Genomic DNA, 24,632 nt, shown 5'->3' with positions numbered 1-24,632 from the left:
CTCACAGTGATGCAACAGCCACAAAAGCTACTGCCACCTTTGCCAATTTCTATGCAAGATGAACTCACCTTCTCCTCATTACTAGGTTCCACACTCCACCTTAAAAGCTTGCCAAAGTTAATAAAGTTGATATGATTCCATAGACTTCAGATAATAATAATAATACTAATACTAATAATAAATAAATAAATAAATAAATAAAAGTTATTAAAAAGTATTCAGAGATATATATATATATCTTTAAAATGGTACAAAGTACTGGTGGTGGTGGTGCTGTAGTGATTGATGTTCATGTTCATGGGTTTGTCACTTTGAATGATGAATAAGGTCCACAAGCAGAACAAGTTAGTTTATTGGGAATATGCCAGCCATGTGGGCACATAACTTCATGTTTGTGACCATTGGACATTGACATTGAGATGTATAGTTGATTTATACCCATTTCTTCACTGTTCCCATAACCCACCACCTTTGTATGTAATCACTTTGGTGGAGTTGAGAATCAAAATATTGCCCAAGTTTTTTTTTTTTTTACTTTAGTGCTCTGCCACTTATTTCAGTTATGATAAAAATTAATCATATAATTTTATCTTAGATATTTAGATTCCTGAATATGGAAAAATACTCAATTTTGAGGATTATGCTTTCACAATTTAACAAAATTTAAATATTTTTAGTGTGATAATAGTGGTATGGATGAAACGATAATCTTTGACTACAAAACAGGCTGAATCTGTAGATATTTTATTATTTAAAGTGATATTTATAATGTATGGTTTGACGATCATTTATTATGAATCACAGGTATTATCATGTGTTTTTTATACCAGTACTCATATTCATTTTTGGTGGAACGTGTGAACTGTAATGTTATTGATGTATCATTTGTTATTTTCTTTTTGTTTTTCTTCTCCTTTATAATTATTTTAAATTTTTTAATAAAATTATAATTTTCATATGAAAACATTGATTTATAAATACATTGCGGAGAGGAACAATTCATAAAAGCAAATACAATGGCTTCTTGGACAGTACCTACTGATCATGTCTCCTATTGACCAGAAGCATATGGAAAGATACTGCTAAACATAAAGCTAAAAAAAAAATAAAAATAAATAAATAAATAAATAATAAAGGAAAGCAGGACAAGTCAACTGATTCATTAGATTTCTCCAAGAAAATATATAATAAATAATAACTTGACCATAAGACAATCTCTGGCAGACAACAGGTCCCACACCCAACCTTGTGCATGTTACCAAAATTAAGAGAAAAGCCAAAGCATTTGACAGAGTAGAGAAGTTGCAGGCCCACTTTAATAAAAGAGAAAAGAAAAAGGTTCACATTTCCCATGTATTCCTAACCCACCAAAACTATATCAAATACTAACTTTTTCCTTTTTTTTTTTTTAACATAAAACACTTTGCTTAATAAAAGAAATCAAACTCTACCACTAAAGAAAATAAGTCAAACACTCTCATTTTTACAAAAGTGTATCTCAAAACAAATGAATAATAAATAAATAAATAAATGGATGTCATAGAATAGTGATTTATGTTTGAGATTTCTAAGAGTTGATGTTTGTTTGTCCTCCACTAGAACAGTGTGGTGAGATTGTCTCCTTATGCTATTCCAATGAATATATAGAGTACACTACAGCAGCAAACCATGTGAGATTGACAGTAAAAAAACAGGGATTGATTAGTGTCAGAGTGCATGGAAATGTACCATCAAAAATAACACAGAAACTATCAATGGAACAAAGAAAGAAAAGATGAAAACTTTCACATGTTTTCATGCTCTGTTGTTGTTTAATGGTGAATGAGGACAGTGATTTGAAGGGTCAGTTGTCACTAGAGAAGGCAAAAAAAAAAAATTTCCACTTGATGAGTACTGGGTTCACACAAATCTTTCTAGGATCTATTTAAAATTTTTATTAGTGTTTACAAATGTATATTTTTTTTATATAAAAAAAATAAAAATATGTGATTTATCCATATTTATTAAAATAATAATAATTTAAATTTAAACTAAATATATATACTAGAACTTATATGGTAATATGTTTACGAAGAGAAAACTTAATTGCAATTATTATTTGAATATTTTTAGTTATTTTGAATTAATTTACACAATTTTTTTCTTCTAACTTTTATTAAAATTTAACTAGATTTTTATATTCAACTCAAATTTATAAAATAAATACTATTTTTTTTACTTTTTTTTCGCTTTAATGAGAGTTTAAAACAAACTTAAGTCTTCAATAGTTTACAAGTTATTTTAGTTTATTATTTTTTTTTTTTCAAAAATATGTATACATCACCTTAAATATATTTTTTATTATGCTATGCATTTGGAGGAAGTCTTGACGACCTCATGTTAGTTTCTCACTTTTTGTAAATCTATTAAAATTAGTTTCTCTTTCCAATATTTGTTTTGATATTCTATTTTGTATTGATTAGTTAACAATATTTATTCATATATAACCACCATAAGTGTTATTTTGTGACCATGATTTGCAAAGCAGAGTGTCTTCATATTGATTTTCTTTAATATGATGTAATTTTTTATACCAAAAAAATATTTAGTAATTTATTAATTGTTATTTATGCAAAAATTCTATTCAATTATTTTTTATAAAATTTTTGAAGAACATAATAATATTAAAATACTCTAAAAGGTTATGACTATTGTTATATGAAATAAATCAGTGTTAATTATTTCAATTTTTTAGTGTTAAGCAGCTAAGTTTGAAAAGGTCAAGGAATTTTGGTGCAAAATATAGATCTATGGGTTCGGGATAATATGCCTTTCAAAATTTTAAATGAATTATATATTTTTGGGAGTAAACCGTGGCCTTGCCATCATTATTTGTAAATGAAGTAATAATAATTACCAAAAAAAAAAGGGGGAAAAATGAATCAATGTAAATATTTGTTATTCTACGTTTGTTCCATTGATTCATTGATTCATTAGACTTTTATAATTAACAAGAGTTTCCATGGTGGGCCCGTGCATGGCCATTATGTGCCAACTTAAGTGCCACAATTTTGATGCTTTAATAAGTCAATGTTTCATTGCAGTGATTTCTCCAAATGCAACTCCCATAATAATAATAATAATAATAATAATAATAATAATAATTCATACTATTATGTCGGTTTCCAATACTGAATTCCAAGCTGGTCATATTTTTAACTTTTTTTTTTTAAGAAAGTAATTATCGTTAATAAAATAGGGAAAATAAAATTATATAAAAAATTTCTGCAGTTTTAATTCAAGTAACAAATCCAGAGATTTTAATAACAAAAATAATTTTTTTTTTAAGAAAAAAAAAAGGGGACAAAATATGAAGTGCTGGACGCAAACGAAGAAACCGAAAATGGATCAACGTTTCCCGCCAAATTAGGACAGGAAGACGTGTAGGTTGCCGTTCTTCGCTGACTGACAAACGGGACACGTGTCAACAAATGATTCGCAGTCCCTGCATAAGCAAAAGTGCCGGCAGGGGAGCACCAGAACGCACGCCTCCCTCTCCCCGCAAACCTTACACTCCATCCGCCTCTTCAGCGCCTTGTTCTTTCTCTCGGCGTCGGCCTCCTCGTCGCCGCCGGCGATCCTCGCTTCAAAGCAGCACGACTGAGCATCGTCGACGGCGAACGCGCCACCGTCGCTATCACCGACTCCCTCCACAGGCGGAACTCCGACGGCGGCGTTCTGAAGAAGAGCTTGTTCGAGAGTGGACCGAAGCCCTGAGACGACGGCCTCGTTGTTCCGGGCGACATTGAACCAGATCTGGTTCTCAGAGGCGAGCTGCCGTAGCTTCTCTTCAAGATCAGCGTTCCTCCGCCTCGCCATTTCCAGCTCCGCATCCTTCTCCATCATCCGCTTCGCCACCCTATCCTCCAACGCCGACAACATCGCCCTGCAATGCCTCTTCCGAATCTCTTCCACTCCCGATCTCAACCTCTCATTCTGAAACCATATAGAAAGCAAAGAATCAAGCTCCAGATCGCGCGAGAAAGTTAAATCGAGAGGAAGGATCCCCATCCATACCTGGAGCCGGATGAGCGCATCGATCTCCAGATTCTGGTTGTAGAGAAACGAGACGATGTCTTTAGCGACCGGAGAGACAGCAGAAGGGCGGCCACTGGTAGATGTAGCGGCAGAGGCGATCATCCGGGTTTGATCACCGGAAAGCTGCAATCCGGTGGCAAGCGCTGCCGATTTCATCCCAGAAAACAAGGAGTTCGCGACAGCACCATCCGGCATCCGACTACGCTTCCTTGATCCCGAGGCATTGCAGGTGAGCTCGCTTTCAGGTCCACTGAACGCGTTGAGCGGCTGATGACTAATAGGGTATGAGGATTCATAGCAGGCTCCGAAGAGGTTGGTGCTCTGGTGGTGGTGGAGATGGTGATGCTCTTCAAGGGCGAGAGCTCGTGGGGCAGGAACAGCCATGGATGGAAGCTGAAACGAGTACGCTTTTCTTTTTCTCTTCTCTTCTCTTCTCTTACGATGGTTTTATGGTTTTATATTTATAGCTAAGAATGGGGGACAGAGAGGACAAGCGAGATGTGGGGGAAAGTGAACGGACTGCTCAATCTAATTTAATTAATTACATTTTATTAATATTATTAATATATATATATATATATATATTTGAATTTTAATAATAGGAATGTTAAAAATTACTAAGAAAATAGGGAAAAAAGTAAATGAGGGCAAGGGCAAGAGACAGTGACACGGGACAAGTAGCACACGAGAAACGAGTGGAAAAGGGGCGAGGAGCGGGTCGGCCTCGTCACGCACTCCGCCTCCGCTTTCTCTTGCTCACGCGCTTCGCGCTTCTTTCTTTCCTTTTTATTATTATTTATTTATTTAGTTTTTTTTTTAAGGGGAAATATTTATTTGGTTAGATTTAATATTTAATATTTAATATTTATTTTGTTTGCCGGATTGTCCGGTTCCTTTGCCTCCACCCACCCCACCTTCCATCATATTCCCTGATTTGGCTCCCATCCATTTGGTTCTCATTTATTTCTTTATTTTAAGCAATATGTTTAGCAATCCGTGGTGTTAGATAGATATATGAAAATTAATTTGAGGTTTAGAGTCATAATTGATTTTTAAATTAGGAGTTTTTGGATATTTTCTTTTTTTAAAAAGATTTCAGAAAAAAAATAAATATATTGAATTAATATCTTAATTAAAGATTTTTATTAGTATTTAATCCCTGGGTCTACCATGACCGATATTTATGGTGACATAGCATCATACTACATAAATTTAAACTGACAATTTAGCATTTTAAGTAATACAGTTAATATGATAAACTAGCCATTGTGTACTCCTAAAATTTTTAATTATATAAAATTTTCCATTAAAATTTTTTTTTTTTGGGGTCAATGTAGATAGACAGATAATATCAATTAAAATATTTGTATTCTCAAAGAGTTAAAATAAATATTAACATAATCCAAACTTACAAAATAACGGCAATAACTCGTAATTTAACAATAAAAAACTAAAATTTAATTATTTTTTTTTTAAAAAAAGTAAATTTTAAGAGTGGGGGCAATAGATGATGGCATGGTATGCCACTAGTGCACCTGCACGTCCTTTTTATGATTTTAATTTCGCTTTCTCAGTGTGACTGGCAGACAAAGGCAGCGCTGTTACCTAGTGTCGGTCTCCTCTGTGACCAACGCCCTTCTCTGCCTTCCACCATCCACATTTATGTTTTTTTTCCCCATTTCTTACTCCAATCTATATATATATATATATGCACATAACTTTGGTATATATTTTAATTAGTTAATAAATTCAAGGAAGTTGTACGGATACTTTGGATGTAGTATAATAGATAGGCAGATGGGTGTCACGTCTTCTCACACAGTATATTAATATCACTCACACAGGCTTTGGGAGTGGTGAAATTCTCTGGGTAAGTAATCTAAACTAGTAAATACCTAAAATATGGGGCATTCAGTATAGTAATATCTTTTCTCCATATTGGGAGATGCCTTCTCCTTGTTCTTGGGAATAGGACTTAGTTTTTAGAGATTAATGAAGTTAGATGAAGAAGACTGAGAGATGGGTCAAACAAGGCAACCTCTCTATCTATGATTCATTTTATAGTGATTCCTTGTGATTGATTGATTCCCTCCCTGGACATTTTGTTGCGTTTTCATGTTTTCAATCTTCTGTTTTATTCCTTTTGTTTTTATAAGCCATGGTTAAATGGTAAGCTAGCATTGTTAGGCTCAACTTGGTTTTTTGGCTGTTTCTTGAGGACAAAGACTTTATATATATTGCTTGTCATTTTGACTGTTTTGAGAGTTAAATCCATATACAAAACCCACTCAGTTTTGGACATGGCTTGTCATTTAGATTCTTTCCAACTTTGTTTCTTGTCTTTTATGGGGGAATTATTTTTCAAGTATCAAACAAACTCAATGGCTGAAATTCCTAATAATCAAAAGGAGGTGGTCACCTTCATTTCACTACCATTTTGTATTGGTTTCCTAGTCACAATCAATCTCTATTCCATTTCTTATGCTGATACTTATTCTTATGCTAATGCTACTACTACTACTACTACTTAAATACTTTATTATTTTATTTTTCAGTTTGATTGATATCTCCTTGCCCTCCTCTCATGTCTCTTTCCCTCGGCTAAGCAATCCCTGACAAAGTTGGATGGCTGGCCATTCTCATTCTTTCTTCATACTAGTGCACTCTTTGACGCCAATAACTTTGAACTTTTTCCAACGCTTCCCTTTTTTTTTTCTTTGCATCACCCCCACTGCCAACTTGTTTGAATTTTAAAGAAACCTCATCGATTATTGTTTTCTTCTTAATTCTTATATGATCACATCATTATCTAACCCAATTTCCATGCACCTTCTTCACTTTTTTCCTTCTTTTTGTCAATAGCAAGACATATGCTCAATGGTTTTTATAAGAAGCCAAGCAACTAATCCAAAATGAATCTTGTAAAAAGAAGAGAAGGAAATAGATTGCCTTGTTTGAATAGCTAATTAAGGATTTGGGATCCACCCACATAAGATTACATCAAGATCAATCCAAGTCAATGGAACATGATTTGCGCCGAATCAATCGATCAACTAAAAATTAAATATAAGGCTCATGTTTGTTGGGTTAAGTGTTTGCATTTGACGCCAAGTTTCTTGGTCTCATGCTTGGTAGGTTTCTTGATGACTGTCCTACAACTTCAATGTGGCAGTTGTTAGATATCTTTAAGGCTGTTCAACTGTCTCCAATTCTAGTTGTTTTCTCAGGCACATCAAAAACCTTCAAAATTACCTATCATGCTTTTAATAATAATAATAATAATAATAATAATAATAATAATAGTAATCCCATAGATTATAGTATTCAAATGCATAGAGTTAATATTAAAAAGGTTTATTAATTAGAAGATAAATTCATATCATTTTTACAAAATTTTTGTAGACAAAAGGCATAGATTCAATTACAGTGTTCACAGTAGTACAACAGTGTTAATTATAATTATCCAATCTCTGAGTGTGCATCAATCAGAGGAAAAGAAAAAAAGAAAAACTTTATTTATTTATTTATTTCTTTCTTTTTTTTTCTTTCAATACTTGCCTGGTCAGGTGGTTGATGAATGATTGATTAATCTATTGAGGTAATATTAATCAGCCAACAAATCTCCTTTTTTTTAAATCTAGTATGGAATCCATCTAACATGTGTTGTGTGAAGCAGTGAGTTCAAATGAAACACATCACCAAGTGGCCCCTCCATGATTAGAATTGAGAATTTGAGAAATGAAAGAGAGAAGTGTGAAGAAAGGAGAGGGTTCTTTTCAAGCATCAATTCAAAGAAAGGCCACTCTGTCACACTTGGAACTATATGTGCTAAGTAAGGCATTGTCCTCAAACACGCCAGGTAGATACCCTGACATGCACCTTATATGTGAGACCCATATGCATCCTTGTTTTCTTTTTCCATCTTTGCTTTCCCATTCCACCATAAAACCCTTCATGTCAAAAGCCATCTCCCTCACTTATTATCTCATCTTTTGCTTTCATTTTGGCTTCTCTTCTTACAAAGATGTGATTCTCTTATTTATTTATTACTATATATTATTATTTTATTTTTTTTCTGTATGTGTGGTTGCCTATACAGCACCTGCCACACTCTTTTACAGAATATAAACCATCACCAGTCACCCTTGCACTAAAAATCCCTTGTCATTGTCTTGGCCTTGCAATGCAAATGATACTGTATATTTTTATTATTCTTTCAGGGATATGGATTGAAAAGCAAAGATTGAGAAAGTGAGTATTATTTCATGATGGTTGAGCATTTTCTTGTGAGGTACCACCCAATAACACATCTCTTTCATTTTTAATGGCCGGCTTCCAAAGTTTGGTTTGTGATATTGTTTTTTAATTTAGACACACACACACAAAAAACACAAAAAAAAAAGAAAAAAAGAAAGAAAAAAAAGGTTAGATGGTTCTTTTTTCCTTAGTCATTTTAGGGCTGCTATGCTGATTCTTTTGTGCATTGCATCACCATCTCCATCTCCATCTCTTTCTCTATCTCAATCCGAATTTTCTTTTCAACATCTTTGCTTTTCTATGTTTCTCTCTTGTTCAACATTCCACCACCCATTGAAAGACATGCCCACTAACTTTGATTTCCTTTTTATAACTTCTTCTCTTATTTGACTTTTTTATTCACCTTTTTATTAGTAATAAGTTTTATTGTGATTTTAACCCTCAAATTTGTCGCTATCCTCTTAAATAAGAATTTAGAAAAATCAACTTCGCATCAAGTGATAATCAATACAGATTCATACCTAACACCAAATGTTATGCCTGATAAATCTATATATATATATATATATTTAGGGGAAAGCACCTTTTTTTTTTTTTTAATCTTTTGAACTTAAAAATGTATTATTAAATTATTTAATTAGAAGAATAATACATTTTGAATTTTTTTAGAGTTACATAGCTTATACTCGGCTTCATTTGGCTTTTCTTGACAAATCTTTATTAAGTTTGAGAATTTCATGTTTGAATAAATCACAATTTCCTCTTCCAAAATATTCAGAGCGTTTTTATTTGAAAATTAGACTCGAGTGTATGAAAATAAAATAAAATTTGAGAAAACGTTTTCTAGAAACACAAAATACTAGTTTATTAATAAAATTCAATCAAATTTCTTTTTAAATTATTAATTATGAAAGCAATTGAAGCGACTTTTAGGTTGTTTTTGATGATATGAAGAAATAGACTTATGTGATTTATGGAATGCCTTATTATAGTTGCCAACTCCAATGGATAAAATTAAGCAATTAAAAATCAAAATAAAATTAAAATGGCTTAATTATAAGATGTATTTACCTAAGCTTTACTACTTTTTTAATAGATATATATTGATTTGGTTGGTTATGGTTGTGAGAAAGCAAAGTAATGCATCAATTAATTGACAACTAATCCCTACTTGCATTGTCTTGTCCCCATGTTATCCTTGTGCTTACATTTAATCACCACCATGAGCACATCAAACACTACTTTGTTTATCACACTGTGCCTTGTTATCCTCTTCAGAGGTGATGATGATGATGTTAGCTTGAATTGTTAATGGACTCCAATTCAAGCACCATTATGACTTCAATTCACATGCTTTTCCTTACTTTTTTTTTTTTATTTATCACTGCCTTGAGTCTTGGTTCATGTGATGATATGCTCTTTATAATACTAATCTTTGCCTTTTACTCAATAAATTAGGCCAGCATCCAAATCAATTAGTATGAATCTTAAGCAAACTTTATTATTATTAGTTGCATTAAAAGCATCAATAGGCTTTGTATTGCCACCATGCACCCACCATCACTACCCACACTACTTTCAATTCCCCCCCTTTGCCATTAATTAATACTTAGTTTTGTTAAATCATTCCTTTCTTATTCCACATGCTAATTAAATCATTATTGGAAGATGCATAACACTCATCCACTTGTGTGCTTCTTATTTCTTTATTTCCTATGTCTTCTTAGTCCTATTATATATTCACTTGTGTAGTGTATATAATTAAAGAGTCATCACAAGCAGATCAAATTATAATAATTATATTATTCATGTGATTTTTATTAAATATTATGAGACTCAACTCCGGTATTTATCTAATAAACCCCAAAATCAGGAGTCAAAAGTCTAATTAGGGTCGATGCAGGCTAAATTAAGATTAATAATACAATATAAAAAAATATATTACGTTAATTAATATTGACAATATATGATACAAAATACAATTGTAATTTAGTATTTTTGCTTTTAATACTATAATCATGTTTTGGTTTAATAAAACAAATTAAAAGTTGATTTAAATCTGTCTACATTGAAATATATATATATATAGAGAGAGAGAGAGAGAGAGAGAGAGAGAAAGTAATTAATGAAAATTAGCAACTAATGCTCAATTCATAATGTTTCTTTTTTCCATGAAGATATTTTACTCCTTTCTAAGAGAACTTTTTTTAAAATTAAATAAATAAGACAGAGAGAGAAAGAGAGAGAGGAAAGGAATGTGTTGATGGGGGGGCCATGCATAATTAATAGTGATGGAAAAGAAAGTTAAAACCTTGCTTTCTGTTAGGGCTAAGGTGACTGGTTCCCAGCAGTTGGGCTTTTATTGCATTTTAGGTGGGGTCCACCCTTACCACTGATGCGGGCCCAAGTTTTATGGTTGGGCCGTTTGATGCGTGGGCCTAAAGCTAGTGGGGCCCCCAACCATGAACTTTTTTAATTGGTTTTTGTCTTGAAGGATTGATATGATGGGCCCCACATGTACGAGCTTATCTTATTTTGCATCGTCTGTCCATGATTATGGTGGGCCCTACTAGACCCTATCCTAATATGAGATAGATCTATTCCTTAGCTTGGCCCACCTCATAACTCATATATATATATATATGTCACCCTTTTAATGTGCAAAATTTGAGAAATTAAGAAGAAATAAAAAAACTTTTGCACTATTTATCTCAATGAGAAAAAAAACAATAATTTACACACTTCCACATATCATATTTTATTTATTTATATTATGAATTAACTGCAAATATTTAAATAATAACTAAAATAAAACTTTTTAAAAAAAAAATATATATTTGAGTGAGAAAAAGAAGTGAATATTAAATATAAAAATTTAAATATTTTTATAAAATTTTTGAAATAATCTTCAACTGTGATGATATATAGGAAATTAGGGGGTTTTTTTTCCTCAAGAAATAAACAAATAATGGTAAGTTAATAAGTAGCTTTCCATTGCATTGGGCATAACTTTAGATTGAATCCATGTTTGGTGATAAAACAAAGAGAGTTGAGTGAATGAGGAGATGTTTGATCTTTTTTTCATTCATAAATAATGCTCATAGTCATTGAAGTTTAGTGATCTAATCCAACAACACTAATTCAATGAAAGTTGATGGTGATTGTTGTTGATATTTGATAGCAAGGTTGAGCTAAACTCCATAATACATATTTCAAATCACTACTAATGCATGACTTTTAAACCACTCTGATTAAATTCAATCAAACTACCCAAATAGTTTGGAATTCAAGAACCTAATTATATATATATATATAATTAGGTTCTTGAATTCCAAACTATAAATATATATATATATATAATTTTAAATGAAGAAAGAGGGAAAAAAGAGTAGTCTTTTCTATGATCTAACATATCTAGCTAGAAGTACAATAATAACCAATGTACTACTATGAAATAATTGATGTCTTCTCCTTGTCATCTTAGTCTATTTAGTAAATAAATAAATAAATAAATAAATATATAATTATAATAGTACTAAAATGTCTCATATCATTATGATATATAACATAATAAATATAAATGGAAATTGAGCCATGTTTTGGAAGCAATTAGTACAAGAGTTCCATCTAAGTTTCACTTCTTCTAACTTTTCATCAAACTAACTTATCAAATGAAAAGAATGGAAGGCAGGTTGGTCATCTATGGACTTGTACCAAATTGCATGATATTGTTTGCATTTCTGATTGTGTTTGATAGACCTGATTTGGAATTTAGCAGTACAATATTCATTAAAATTGACCATTTGCTATATCACAGTAAATAGAATTTTAGTTATATATATATATATATGTTTTAAAAGTCAGTCAAACCATTGAAAATGGTGAATTAATTTTTCATCTATTTGTTTTGAAAAACTTATTTTCAATTCATTTTTTTATGTTTTTTAAATTGGGTGCAAATAAATTTGTTTTAGCTTATATTATTGAATAACACATGAAATATGAGAATATCAAATTATATTTCTAATATGTGATATGCATAAATAAAGAGAAAAATATAAGCAAAAACATATTTAAAAAAAAAAAACAAGTTCTCTTAAATTTAAAATATATATAAAAAAAAAAGGATGGCAATTAAGTGAACATATTTGAAAAATTCATCATGCACATGTGCCTTCTTTCAACCAAATAAACCAACATGTCAAAGTTTCCCATTTCAAATATGAATTTTTGGCAAGACAAGTAAAAGTTAGAAACCATCAAAATGATCACCACCACCACCACCACAAAATGACCATTGAAATTTTGATGCATTGGTTTTCCACCAAGATCACAATGAAGAGAAGAATTATACATATAGATTTTTGGATCTACCACCAAAGTCAACAATGAAATCAATGCTATGATACTAGTATAAACCACCTGATCATATCACAAGTTATATAGAAAAAGCCAAATAATGAATTAACCAACAAAGTTGTTGAAAGTCCTATTTTACCAAACGTTGTTGAAAATGGACCGAGATTATAAATGTTATTAATTTTTTATGGAAATTAGGATCAATGTGTTTATGCCGGAGGTTGTTTATGACATGTAAGGGTGTAATCAAATCAACTTTTCTAACAAATAGCGATTTATATGTTATACATATAGAGGACTATTTTTTCTATGGACATTTATATATAAAAAATTTATGAACGTCCAATTATCAACTGTTGGATCACGATCCAATGGACGGTATTGTTGAACAGTAATTGAACGTCCATAAATTTTTTTATCTACGAATGTCCATAATAAAATGTATTATCATATATATATATATATATTGTGGTGAATTCATTGATATTATTTATAATTTTATTTGTAGTTTTTATAAAAAATAGTGTCCTATTGTTTGGTTCGCTCTTTAATAAAAATTGATGCCTCTTAAAATATAAACCACCATTATAACTAATACACCTCTTTTTTCATATATAAACCACAACAATGACCAATACATCTCTGTATCTATAAACCACCACCATAAGTAGTACACTTCTTCATGTGTAAACTGTTAATGTAACATGTGCATCTCTTCATATAAAAGTAGTACACCATCTTTGTAGTGTATCTTCATGCACATAATCCAAGTGCATGTAACTCATGTATTTTTATTATTACTTCCACCTTTTTCACTTATTACGCTTCAATTATAAAAGAACTAAAATGATATGCAATTAAACGACGGAAGTTGAAATCAATGATCTTGGTTTCAAACAACATTTTCTTTGTAATATCTAATGGGCCACCTTATTCAATCCATCAACTAAGTCTAGGTGAACCGGCCTTGTTTTCAATTGTGACCTATCTTTTTAAACTCCCAAGATGTTTTGTTAAAGATTATTTTTTTATTTACAAATAGGCGATAAGCGCCCCCGATTTAAGGGTGTCAGAGACATGTAAAAACATAAAATAATTGTATGCTCAGTAAACACTTACGCCTTTACAATGCTTAAATTTTTGGGGTTTGATTTCGGATTCTCTATAAAAATAATTAACACTTTACACAAAAAGACCTGATACCAGTAGACTAAGAAAAAGAGTTTCTTTTTCATGTTATAAATATGTAATGGGGTCGAGGAGAAAAACTCTTTGTTGAAGTAGAAAATGAGTTGATATTGAAAATAAATTGAAATCATTCGGTATATTAATGATATTTGTTGATATTTTATGTTCGTTTTTATTCCATAGGACATTTTATTTGAATTTTTTTTCATGTTTATTTTAAACTAAATTTTAACGCCGATTTATCTTTTTTTTTTTTTGGTCAAACCAAAATCGAAATATTTATTAAGCTCAACGTTACAAAACATTTTAAAAACTCAACTAAATGGATGGTCAACCAATCAGCTAACAACACCAGACATAACCCCACAGTCAATTACAACCAATCATTTTCTCTTTAGTTGAATCTCACTTTTCCAACTATTCCAACTTCCTCCACTTCAAAAACCATTCACTCAAACTCCATATGGCACCAGGACCAGCACCAACCTTACCCAAATACTATTCATCTTCTTTTAAAAACCATCCATTACCAACTAGCCAGCTGAACTCCACTTCATTATTTCACCAAAACAAATCTTTCATCAGCCTATCACCTTCCACTAACAGTTATAACTTCCCTTGCCCCTCTTACCAACCATCTTCTTTACATTACCTGAGCTTGCACTCAAACAAACCATCTAGTCATAAGCCCATTCCCAGCTTCTTGTTCTTTAGTCAGAATACCTTGATACTTGAATATCATAACCTCCCTTATCTGGTCAAAAACTGTTACTTCAGTAACACACCTATTCTGAAAAATTGCCTCATTCCTAGCTCTCCATAATGTGTAAACACAAGCAGTCAAGGCAGTTCTTCTCATTTTTGCAAGTAATGTCTTTCCCATTGCTTTTCGAATGAACCAACTGATCTCTCTTTTCCATTGTAGTATCCTTCTTCTCACATTGACTGCCAACAAAACCTTGCTCCACACTGCCTTAGAAAAAACACATTCAAAAAAGAGATGTTCAATTCTTTCACCCTCTGCTTTACAGAGTACACAGACATCTGACTCAACAATCCTCCATTGCAATAACTTGTCTTTAGTAAGCAACTTTCCCTGTAGAGCCAACCATAACACAAAAGATTGTCTTGGGACATTACTAGCTGACCACACCAATTTAGCCTAACACACTTCCTCCTTAGGTTGTACCAGAGATTTCAAAGCCAAATTAACACTAAACATCCCCTGTTTCTCTGGTTTCCACTCAATGTAGTCTTGTTTATTATCATCCAAAACAAAATTATCATTGAGGAATATCATAATATCTGCCATTAAGGTATCCCATCTAGCTGGTAATTCCCATCTTCCATTTTTCCAATATTCAAACACCTTAGTAGTTCTTGACATATAAGGTCTCCTGAAACTTATTCCTGGAAATCTATCTACAATAGAACTTCCATTACACCAAGGATCATACCAAAATGAGAAAGTCTTCCCATCTCCAATCTGATAATTCACCAAAGGTTTTGTTAATTTCCTTAGCTTCAGTAAATTTCTCCAATTCCAACTATTGTCAACTGTTTTTGTAATACCCCAAAAACTCAACTTCTTTAATTTGGTCCTGATCACCCATATGGCCCACAAGGTCTTCTTCTCCTGAATCAACTCCCATATATGCTTCACTTGTATTGCTTGATTCCACATCATCAATGGTTTTACTCCCAGGCCTCCCAAACCTTTTGGCTTACACACTTCTTTCCATGCCAATAAGCCACCTCTTCTCACCCCATCATTTCCATGCCACAAGAAATTCCTACACAACTTTTCCACTTCAGTAATCACACCCTTTGGTAATATGAATATTGAACACCAATACACCTGCATACTTAATAACACTGAGTTCACCAGTTGCAATCTAGCTGCATAAGACAAAGTTCCAACAGTCCAGCTTTGAATTCTGGCAGTAATTTTAGAAATTAAATCTTGGCAAAATTCTTTTTTCATTCTAGTTGAAATCAAAGGAAGACCAAGATACTTGACTGGTAGTACTCCTTCTTTGAATCCCATAATCTTCAAGATTTGAATTTTCACATTCTGTTCCACTCCAGAAAAAAATATTTCACTCTTCTGCATATTTGGCCTCAATCCTGAAATCTCATTGAAATGATCTAAGGCCTTGTGAATCAGTGTAATAGATCTAACATCACCATTTGCAAATACAAAGAGATCATCAGCAAAGCATAGATGGTTTAATTGAAGCTCCTGACAATCTCTGTGAAAATTAAATCCATCCCCTGTCAGCCTAGAAAGGACTCTGGTTAGATATTCCATGCATAATACAAATAACAATGGTGAGATAGGGTCACCTTGCCTTAAACCAGCCTTCCCAGGAAAATAACCTTCCATCTGCCCATTAATCATGATTGAAAACATACATGTTCTAACAGAATTCATGACCAATTTGATAAAAAGATCTGGAAATCTAAAAGCCAACATCACCTCTTCTAGGAAGTCCCATGAAATTGAGTCATAAGCTTTTTGCAAGTCAATCTTCATCGCACAACACCCCAACTTATTTTTGTGATACCCCCTAAGAAGTTCATGTGCTAACAAGATATTATCTGAAATTAGCCTCCCAGGAATAAATGTAGACGGGTTTAAATGTATAATCTCATTCAGAATAATCCTCAATCTACTTGCTAGAATTTTTGAAATTGTTTTGTATATCACATTACAACATGATATAGGTCTAAAATCTGTTACTGATTCAGGCCTGACAACTTTAGGAATTAATGTGATCAATGTAGAATTTGCTTGTTTTAACATCAATCCAGTGGAAAAAAAATCCTTAATGGCCAAACAAAATTCCTTTCCCACAATGCTCCATACTTTCTTGAAGAAAAAACTATTAAACCCATCTGGACCAGGGCTTTTATCATCACTAATGCTCCATAATGCTTGTTTTATTTCTTCATCAGTCACCCTTTTACAAAGCATGTCACCAGCCTCTTCAGTAACAATCATTTTTTGAAAACCAGTTCTGTCAAAACAACCCTTCCTGGTAGTTTCAGTTCCCAAAAAGTTCTTAAAATGTGTTAGTAAAGTCTCTTTGATAATATCATGATCTGTACATACTTCACCATTAGGAAGCCTTAGCTGTGTAATGTTATTTCTGCCCTTTCTCTGTTGCAAAATTCTAAAGAAAAATTTAGTATTTTGATCACCTTCTTGAACCCATTGACATCTTGACTTTTGCCTCAAACAACTCTCCTCCCACTTAATCAATTTCATTAACTGCACAATTTTGGATTTCTCCTCCTGTTGAACTCCTATATTAAAAGGATTCATCAGTAACTGTTCAACTGTTCATATAAGTTAAATTAACCAAGGCTTATTACCAGGAGATGAATCCACTATATTTCTTATTCAACTGTTCTAAACTCTTGTATGAATTTATTTTTATTAAAAAGTACCAAAATTCTATAAACAACTATTCCCATATAATATAAACATTTAATAAGATTATAATATATTTTAAATGCTTCACTTTATTTATTATGTACACATTTATATTTGTAAATTTTAACATAAAATAAAATTTGAAATTACCATAAAAAATCATGGCGTTTTCCTATTGGCTCAAACTAAAATCAAAGAAAAAAAAAATTCCAAGAAGCGTTAATTCTATTGGTTAGAATAATTAATCTTGGATCGCTATTTCAATCCCCCGTTCAATCCCAGCCGTAAATGCTCAATCAAATCAATTCAATCAAGACCGTTGCTTCATGATCTCCCCCAATATAAAAACCTTTGTCCCCACTCGTCGTGAATCAAAAGCATCGTGCATTTGAATCGCGCGCGAGGCGAAAGAGTAGGGTTCGAGATGGAGGCTTCGACGACGATAAACGCAGCCGGCGGCCGGAAGGGATTGGCGAGGAGGAAGAGGGTGTCGAAGTCGGTGAAGTCCGGCTTGCAGTTCCCGGTGGGCAGGATCGGTAGGTTATTGAAGAAGGGCCGCTATGCCCAGCGCATTGGCAGAGGAACTCCGGTCTATATCGCTGCCGTTCCTTGAGTACCTCGCTTCGGAGGTATGCTTTTATGGGTCTCTAAAATCGCCAATGTATCTCATTTGCCCTCCCTTGATGGAGATCTCATTGTTGTTTGTGATTTAGGTTTTGGAATTGGCTGGGAATGCTGTGAAGGATGACAAGAAGGCCCGGATCATTCCCAGGCATTTGATGCTGGCGGTGAGGAACGATGAAGAATTGAACAATCTGCTGAAGGGTGTGACCATTGCCGAAGGAGGCAGGCCCCCCTTTGTTGTTGATGTTTTGCTCCCCAAGAAAGCGGGTAATTTAAAGTCCTTGGCTAAATTCAAGAATATTGCCCATTAGTTACAGTCTCCTGATTTAATCCAGTTATAAATCATGTATAGATTACTACGAATTTGGGTAATTTGGAGTTATCGGCTAAATTCAAGTAGATTGCCCATGGTTATAGTCTCCCTCTTAGTTAATATAGCTGTAGATCATGCATAGATTACTTCCTTTTATGTATTTTTCTTTTCATTCTTTTTAATGGATTTATTCTTTATTACTGTTTTAGCTCCAGTGATGGCTTGTTTTGGATGAATTGTGTGTGTGTGTGTGTGCGCATATATTCAATGTTTATGGGTATATGATTCTAGGGTTAGGGTCTTTTATTTTAAATGGTATCCTTGGTGAAAGGTTTCCCCAGAAAATGTGTGATGGATCTAAGAGGATGGATGGTTAATTGCTCATCTTGGGATTATTGTGGCATACGAGGAAAGGGAACCATGCTGAAATTTGTTAATTTCAGGTATAAAAGCATGGATAAACAACTCAAATATGATTTATAAAGTCAATAAAATGATGATTGAAGAACTTCATTTAAAAATGATCTTATTATGAACTACTTATAGAGCTTGAGTGATCGACAACTCTCCAATGTAGCTTCAAATCTGCCAACAGCTGAATAGTTTGGCTGGGCTATCTAGTTTTGCATGTTATTAGGACTGATGGAGTCAGAGAAGGATTTAATTTGCTCAATATTTGTTGAATAACAAGACAAAAAATATTTAATTTGAGCTTTCCCGCCAAAAAACATTTAGTGAGTTTGATGCCGTGTGCTTGGTCTCAGAAGTTCAGAGGAGCACTGTTTCTTCCTACAGTTCTCAATGGTATGATTTTGGTTCTCTTAAGGAATCTGAAATGAAGCTTGTTTTGATGATTGTTGTGGATGCGGAACTGTTTTACTTTTTTTTGTATGCTGCTACAATGAAAAGGTTCATCTTGATTGGTTTAGTGTTGTCTTTGTTTTGGCATCTGGAAATTTAGTAATCGATTTCTTTTGTTGTATTAAGGAGTTTCTTGGAGTTTGGTTGTACTTCATGTATCATAAATTTTAATGGTGAAAGCTTTGCGGATCCTTTTTGGTTTTTGCAATTGTAAAGTTTATGGTGAGGTCTTCTCTTGTCCTTGCAATCTCTCTGTTGAGAGTGATTGGAAGCTTCACATGGCTCACATGGCCTTGACCAATGAGAAAAGAGGAGAATGCTCTGACCGCTAATGAAGACCAACTTAAAAGAAGTACTAATGGAGAAACCTGGTATATGTTGAACTGTCTTTTTTAATATTAAGAGTTTGTAATGTATGTGACTTTAGTTACGTCTGTGTCCTTTGTTTTATCTTTTAGCATGAAATAGTGTAAGTTGTGTTGGCTTGAAAGTCCATGAAGACCAAGGTTAACATTCAGAATGTACCATTTCAAAACTCTCTTCTTCCACCTCTAACAAAGAACACTCTCGAGGTGATGGAAAGTCTACCATTATATTGTTCTTCAATATATAAAAGTCTAGGTTTTGGCTGAACCATGTGGTTATTTATTTGTGTTTGATGCCTTATATTGTTCATTTGCCTTGTTCGTTGGTGTCAAATGCTTCCTAACATTCTTCATTAAGGGCATGTTCTGTGTATTGTCAATTTGAACATCCCCACCAATAACAGTCACTTGGTTTGCTGATGTGTTATGATCCAGAATTTGATTGGTTCATTATCTCTTTCCTAAATTCTCAGCACAATTAGCATTTTGTTTCTGTTTATTAGTTTTAAATGCAGTTCATGTCAAGGAATATATATATATATATATATTGGATGTTGAACATTTTGATTTAATTTTATTTACTGCTACTGTAAAAGACTGAAAGGCTTCTTTTTAATTGTTGTAGTATGGAATTTAGATTTTATCATTTAGAGTTTCATTTGATATTCTATTTTGAAATTTAGTAAAATGGGCTTTTTCTTGGTCAGTTCATACGCAAGATGGAGATCAAATTATCTAATGACTATATTCTTTTAAAAGTGTTACTTATTTCACTTCCATCTGTTCCTCGTGTGCAATGGCCTTTTATTTTGAAATTGCTTTTGAACTTCCTGGAAATGAAGTGGATGAACTTTATTACTGGTCATAGACTCAAGTAGTGCAAATCGGTCGCTTATGTGAACACCTTCCTCCTATGTTATATGCCTCTGATGGTTTACCTGCCTAGTTTTACCCATCAATGCAAATTGTGGTTTCCCATGAATTTATAATTATTTTTAATTCTATGAATGAGAAATATTATGTCCTTGAGGTCACTGTCAATTGGACTTGCAGAATTGAATCTGTGGAAATTAACTGCAACAGGAAGATGTTGGGTGGAGACATCTCAATGTGTCATGATTGGAGCTTTGTCCTCAAGTAATATATATTGTGGCCCAGGGAGATCTGCAAAAGGTTTTTATTTGTGATTGCTGATGTATTTACATTACTGGACTGGTTTGGATGAAAGTTTTTGTGGCTTTTAATGCTTGGATATGCAAGTAATATGCGTAAATAAATAAATATAATAATCGTGTGTCATTTAAACATTATTGGAAATTTAAGGATATTTTTTTCCCAAAGTTTATGTAGTTAGAAATATTGACACTTTCTATCTTGTTCTCTCTGTTCAGTTGTATATTTAATGCTCTCAGTTCATCATTCATTTAGAGGAGTGGGCTCAGTTTGCTTTTGAGAACCTGTTAATGTGGGGCTTGAATACCTTAGTTTTTAATTCCCACATGCTTGTGGGCACACCCCAGCTCATTTAGTTCTACTAAACGCGGTTGTTTGAATTGAACTTCGGATGCCAATTGTTTTGGTCCTCCTGATTGATTCCCACATGCTTAATGGTCTTACCATTTTTTTTCCTTAAGTTTTGCCGTGGCACTTGATGGAAAACTCTTAGGTTCAACCTCTCACTTTACAGTCAGTACAGTAGACGCAATATAGCAAGACATAAAACATGCCAAATTCTCTTATTGTCACCTTTTATCTCTGCCAGGTTCTTTATCTTATTGTCCAAGTTATTGTTGTGCCATCTGCAGCCCAGTCTTCTGCACTCTTGCACATCAAAAATAATTAAACTGCATTCTGGACGATGATCACCTGACAATCATGTATCAGCTTGAATTTTTTTTCTTCAATTTAATTATTATTATTATTATTATTTTGGTAGGAAAACTTCAAAAGCAGATATTAAAGGATATACAGGTCAATCACTTCACTTTTTATGAGGCATGAATTATGGCACGTAAATGAAAGACAAGGAACAATGCAATTGGTCTTTAATTTCCCAGGTCCGTGTCTTCATCCCAATTTCCCCTCTATCACGTTTCCATTCAAAAAGCAAACAAAACCTCATGCTTTTATTGCTTTATGAAGTGCTTTACAATTTATTTTTAAGTATTTAGAGAGAACGCGGATTAGAAGACCTCAGTCTTCATGTGAAGAGAAGAAAAGGTGTAGTAGGACAATCATTTCTCGGTGTGATGCAGAAAGGTCTGATTGATACATGGAGTGTTGGAGTTGTTAATTAGAGATATTGTTCTCTTTTTACTACTTGACTTTTTTCTTATTATTAAATTGATATCCTTTTAAAAGTTACACTTGCATATTTGCTGATGCAATTACATTTAGAAAGTTATTTAGTGTCCAGCTTGCGATCAATTTAATCAGTATCACAATACATTGAATACAATAGACACAGTCAAAATCTTAGATTTGTGGATAAGTGGGGATTTTCATTAGCCTTGGTAATTGTTCCATATGCAATTATTAATCAATTGTTTAATCAGGATCATGGGGGCATTTCACATTTGCTAATTTATGGACTTCTCTTTAAGGTGCTTTATATTTGAGCCAAGGACGAGATGTGCTATAGTTTTAGTTACAATATTTTAATTTACCTCCAATTTAACTTAGATCTTATTGGAATAAGTAGTTTGCGTTACTAATTTCAATCAAATTGCTGTAAATCAAACCTTGAACATTTCTAAAATATTGGATTTGGGATTCTAAAGTCATAAGTATTTAGAGACTCTAGGCTCTTGGTTGCTGGTAACTGATGCTCAAGTTTTGGAAAGGAAGTACATGATATAACAAAAGTTGTGCTTTAGTAGTGGAGGGGATCATTATCATTGTGTGGGAGGATAAAGCGTGGGGGAGTGCTGGGCTGCCCTATAAAAAAGGAAGCTATCCACTTTGCTTCTACTAGGAAATATCAAAATTCTCATTCACCTGCATTATGGGACCTCCACTGCCTTTTCTTATGAATAGTATAACAGGACAATTAAGTACTTGGAATCAAGGTTCTTTTTTTAAGGACTATAAAAATATCCCAGAAAATAAAATAAACTTTACCATGAGACACTTGCCTTAAAATTGCGGTAGGTGGTTGGAAAACAGTAGGGTTATGTCCATGTTTTTCATATATCTTTTATGAATAGGACAGCAACATAAGGCAAGCCACCGCTTTAATTTAAGTCTTCTTAATGGTTGGAAGGAGTTTTTCTCTGTCCCCAATTGTTCAAACGTGCCTATCAAGCATCAACCTTCTTATTCTGTCTTGATTCAAACTAATCCATAATGTTTACTTTTACATTTCAAACTCTGCATTAGTTTTACCCACTAATCGACGATTAGATTTTCCCCTTTTCTTTTTATGATGCTTTTTCAAGTGTAAAAGTTTTTGCAAATTTGAAGGTCCGTCTGTTGCTGCATTGTCAAAGGTAAAAGTTCAAAATTGACTGGCAGGAAACATGACCACCTTGTCCTTCCAGTTAGCTGTCCAAGAGTCTAGACTGTCTAGTTCAAAATTCAAACCATTTAATTTGGTTCAGAATAGCAAGCTTGCCACTATTTTTTCTTTCATATGGACCCCTCATGCACCTAACCCACCTTCTCTTCTCCACCAAGCATCTCTTCCTTTGAGTAATGCTCTTGTTTGAAATTCTAATCACCACCATCTCTCCCTTAAACTATATATCCCCTCTCTTCTCTCTCCATCTATATAAATATACCACCCTCCGTATCATTCACAACCCATTCTCTTATCTCTTGCGAGGTTTGCCAACCTCGCAGAGATAAAAATAAACCTATCCATCTATCAATCTTTCTATCTATATATATCAAAATCAAGCAGCTTTATTAGATTGGAATCTATGGAGCTCCATTCTCCAAGCGCCGGCAAGAGAATATGGAATGTCCTTAGGGTGGCCTTCTACATGATGAGGAAGGGACTCATTTCTAAAAGGAAGCTTATCATGGACATGAACTTGATGGTAAAGAGAGGAAAGCTCGTCGGCAAGAAGACACTTGGCAATCTTATGTTCCACCACCACCACTCTCGGCGGCGTGGTTCCGGCTATGGTTTTCAAGATTATGAGTTCTCTTGCAGCAATAGCCCAAACCCAGTTTTTTTCCACGCTGCCGCCAAACGCCGCCACAACTACTTCCCTTGCATCCATGCCATCGCCGAGGATGAGTCTCCCAGCCCGAGCCCAGTCATTGTGCTTCCCAGGATTGAATTCTCTCCTCAGACCTCACATGATGGCTTATCTGAGCTTGATCTCTCTCCGGGAGATCTACGCAGCAGCCCGCTGGTGTCTCCTTTGTCTATCAGAGTCTCCGACTTCTCAGATGATGATGGTGGTGATAATTCTGTCCTTGAGGTGGACGATGAGGCTGAGGAGTTCATCAAGAGGTTCTATGAGCAGCTGAAAGCTCAAAGCCGCATTGCTTTGCTAGAGTACCAGGAGAGGGAGTATCAGAACATGCTTGTCCGAGGAGCTTATTAGTCAATACCATATATTCTACGTGCATGCATGTAGTGTTAATTAGCCTTATTACATCTACGTACATACATATATTTTATGCATCTGCTGTTGTTGCATGCATTAGGTTTGCCGTATAATTCCTCTGTATTGTTTTCATTGTGTTGATTACTGTTTATGGTACTGTTTGGTATTGTTGATGAGAGATATCTATGTACTGTGGTTATAATAAACTCTCGGATGTTTGCATACACGGGGCATTGTTTTTAGGTGTGCCCCGTCCATGTATTTTTCAACTGTTTGTTGTATGAGGTGGTGAGGTTTGAAATAATGGACATGAGAATTGGATGTGCTGCTATATGTGGTTTGTTTTGGTTCTCTTTTTTCAAAGTTTAGTCCCCACTAATGGTCATCTTCTAAGCTTTTAATTTGTCACTCATCTTTCAGGCTGGAGTCATCATTGTCAAGCTTGGTGAAAGTTGGGAAAGCCTGTGCACTTGGTCAATCATTGATGCTTGTTGTGGATCCTTAGGTGAGCCTTTGTCCAGCAATTTTAAACACTCCTCTTTTCCTATTTCTCATTGAAATATTAAAACGTTCTAGACTCTAGTTAGACT

At 33.6% G+C, this 24,632-nt stretch overlaps 3 protein-coding genes across 3 annotated transcripts; 2 read left to right on the top strand and 1 right to left on the bottom strand.

The window, feature by feature from the left end:
- Positions 1–3,240: 3,240 nt before the first annotated feature.
- LOC120283602 (probable BOI-related E3 ubiquitin-protein ligase 2) lies at positions 3,241–4,529 on the bottom strand. Its single transcript, XM_039290307.1, has 2 exons — positions 4,057–4,529; positions 3,241–3,975 (listed from the first exon to the last, which is right to left on the bottom strand). The coding sequence occupies exons 1-2, from the start codon at positions 4,459–4,461 to the stop codon at positions 3,406–3,408; spliced, it is 975 nt and encodes a 324-aa protein (XP_039146241.1). The 5' UTR covers positions 4,462–4,529; the 3' UTR covers positions 3,241–3,405.
- A 13,202-nt stretch (positions 4,530–17,731) lies between these two features.
- On the top strand, positions 17,732–24,541 carry LOC120249735 (histone H2A, sperm-like). The gene is given in 6 exon segments (XM_039258355.1): positions 17,732–17,927; positions 17,929–17,949; positions 18,034–18,211; positions 20,567–20,656; positions 21,420–21,540; positions 24,463–24,541. Coding segments are annotated over 5 exon segments (537 nt in total). The 5' UTR covers positions 17,732–17,744; the 3' UTR covers positions 21,485–21,540; positions 24,463–24,541.
- On the top strand, positions 23,173–24,375 carry LOC120249734. Its single transcript, XM_039258354.1, has one exon. It carries the CDS (start codon positions 23,404–23,406, stop codon positions 24,037–24,039), a length of 636 nt encoding a protein of 211 aa, XP_039114288.1. The 5' UTR covers positions 23,173–23,403; the 3' UTR covers positions 24,040–24,375.
- Positions 24,542–24,632: the final 91 nt, after the last annotated feature.

The sequence above is a fragment of the Dioscorea cayenensis genome, chromosome 19, assembly GCF_009730915.1.
Source record: "Dioscorea cayenensis subsp. rotundata cultivar TDr96_F1 chromosome 19, TDr96_F1_v2_PseudoChromosome.rev07_lg8_w22 25.fasta, whole genome shotgun sequence".
NCBI lineage: Eukaryota > Viridiplantae > Streptophyta > Magnoliopsida > Dioscoreales > Dioscoreaceae > Dioscorea > Dioscorea cayenensis.
Note: the sequence above shows the minus strand (reverse complement) of the source record. Positions and strands in the feature narration are given on the sequence as shown.

What these genes read in the sequence shown, in the direction of transcription:
- LOC120283602 (XM_039290307.1), bottom strand. Translation starts at nt 4,461, where the DNA reads ATGGCTGTTCCTGCCCCACGAGCTCTCGCCCTTGAAGAGCATCACCAT. An exon ending in ATGCGCTCATCCGGCTCCAG is followed by an intron (nt 3,976 to 4,056) that starts GTATGGATGGGG and finishes ATATGGTTTCAG; the next exon opens with AATGAGAGGTTGAGATCGGG.
- LOC120249734 (XM_039258354.1), top strand. Translation starts at nt 23,404, where the DNA reads ATGGAGCTCCATTCTCCAAGCGCCGGCAAGAGAATATGGAATGTCCTT.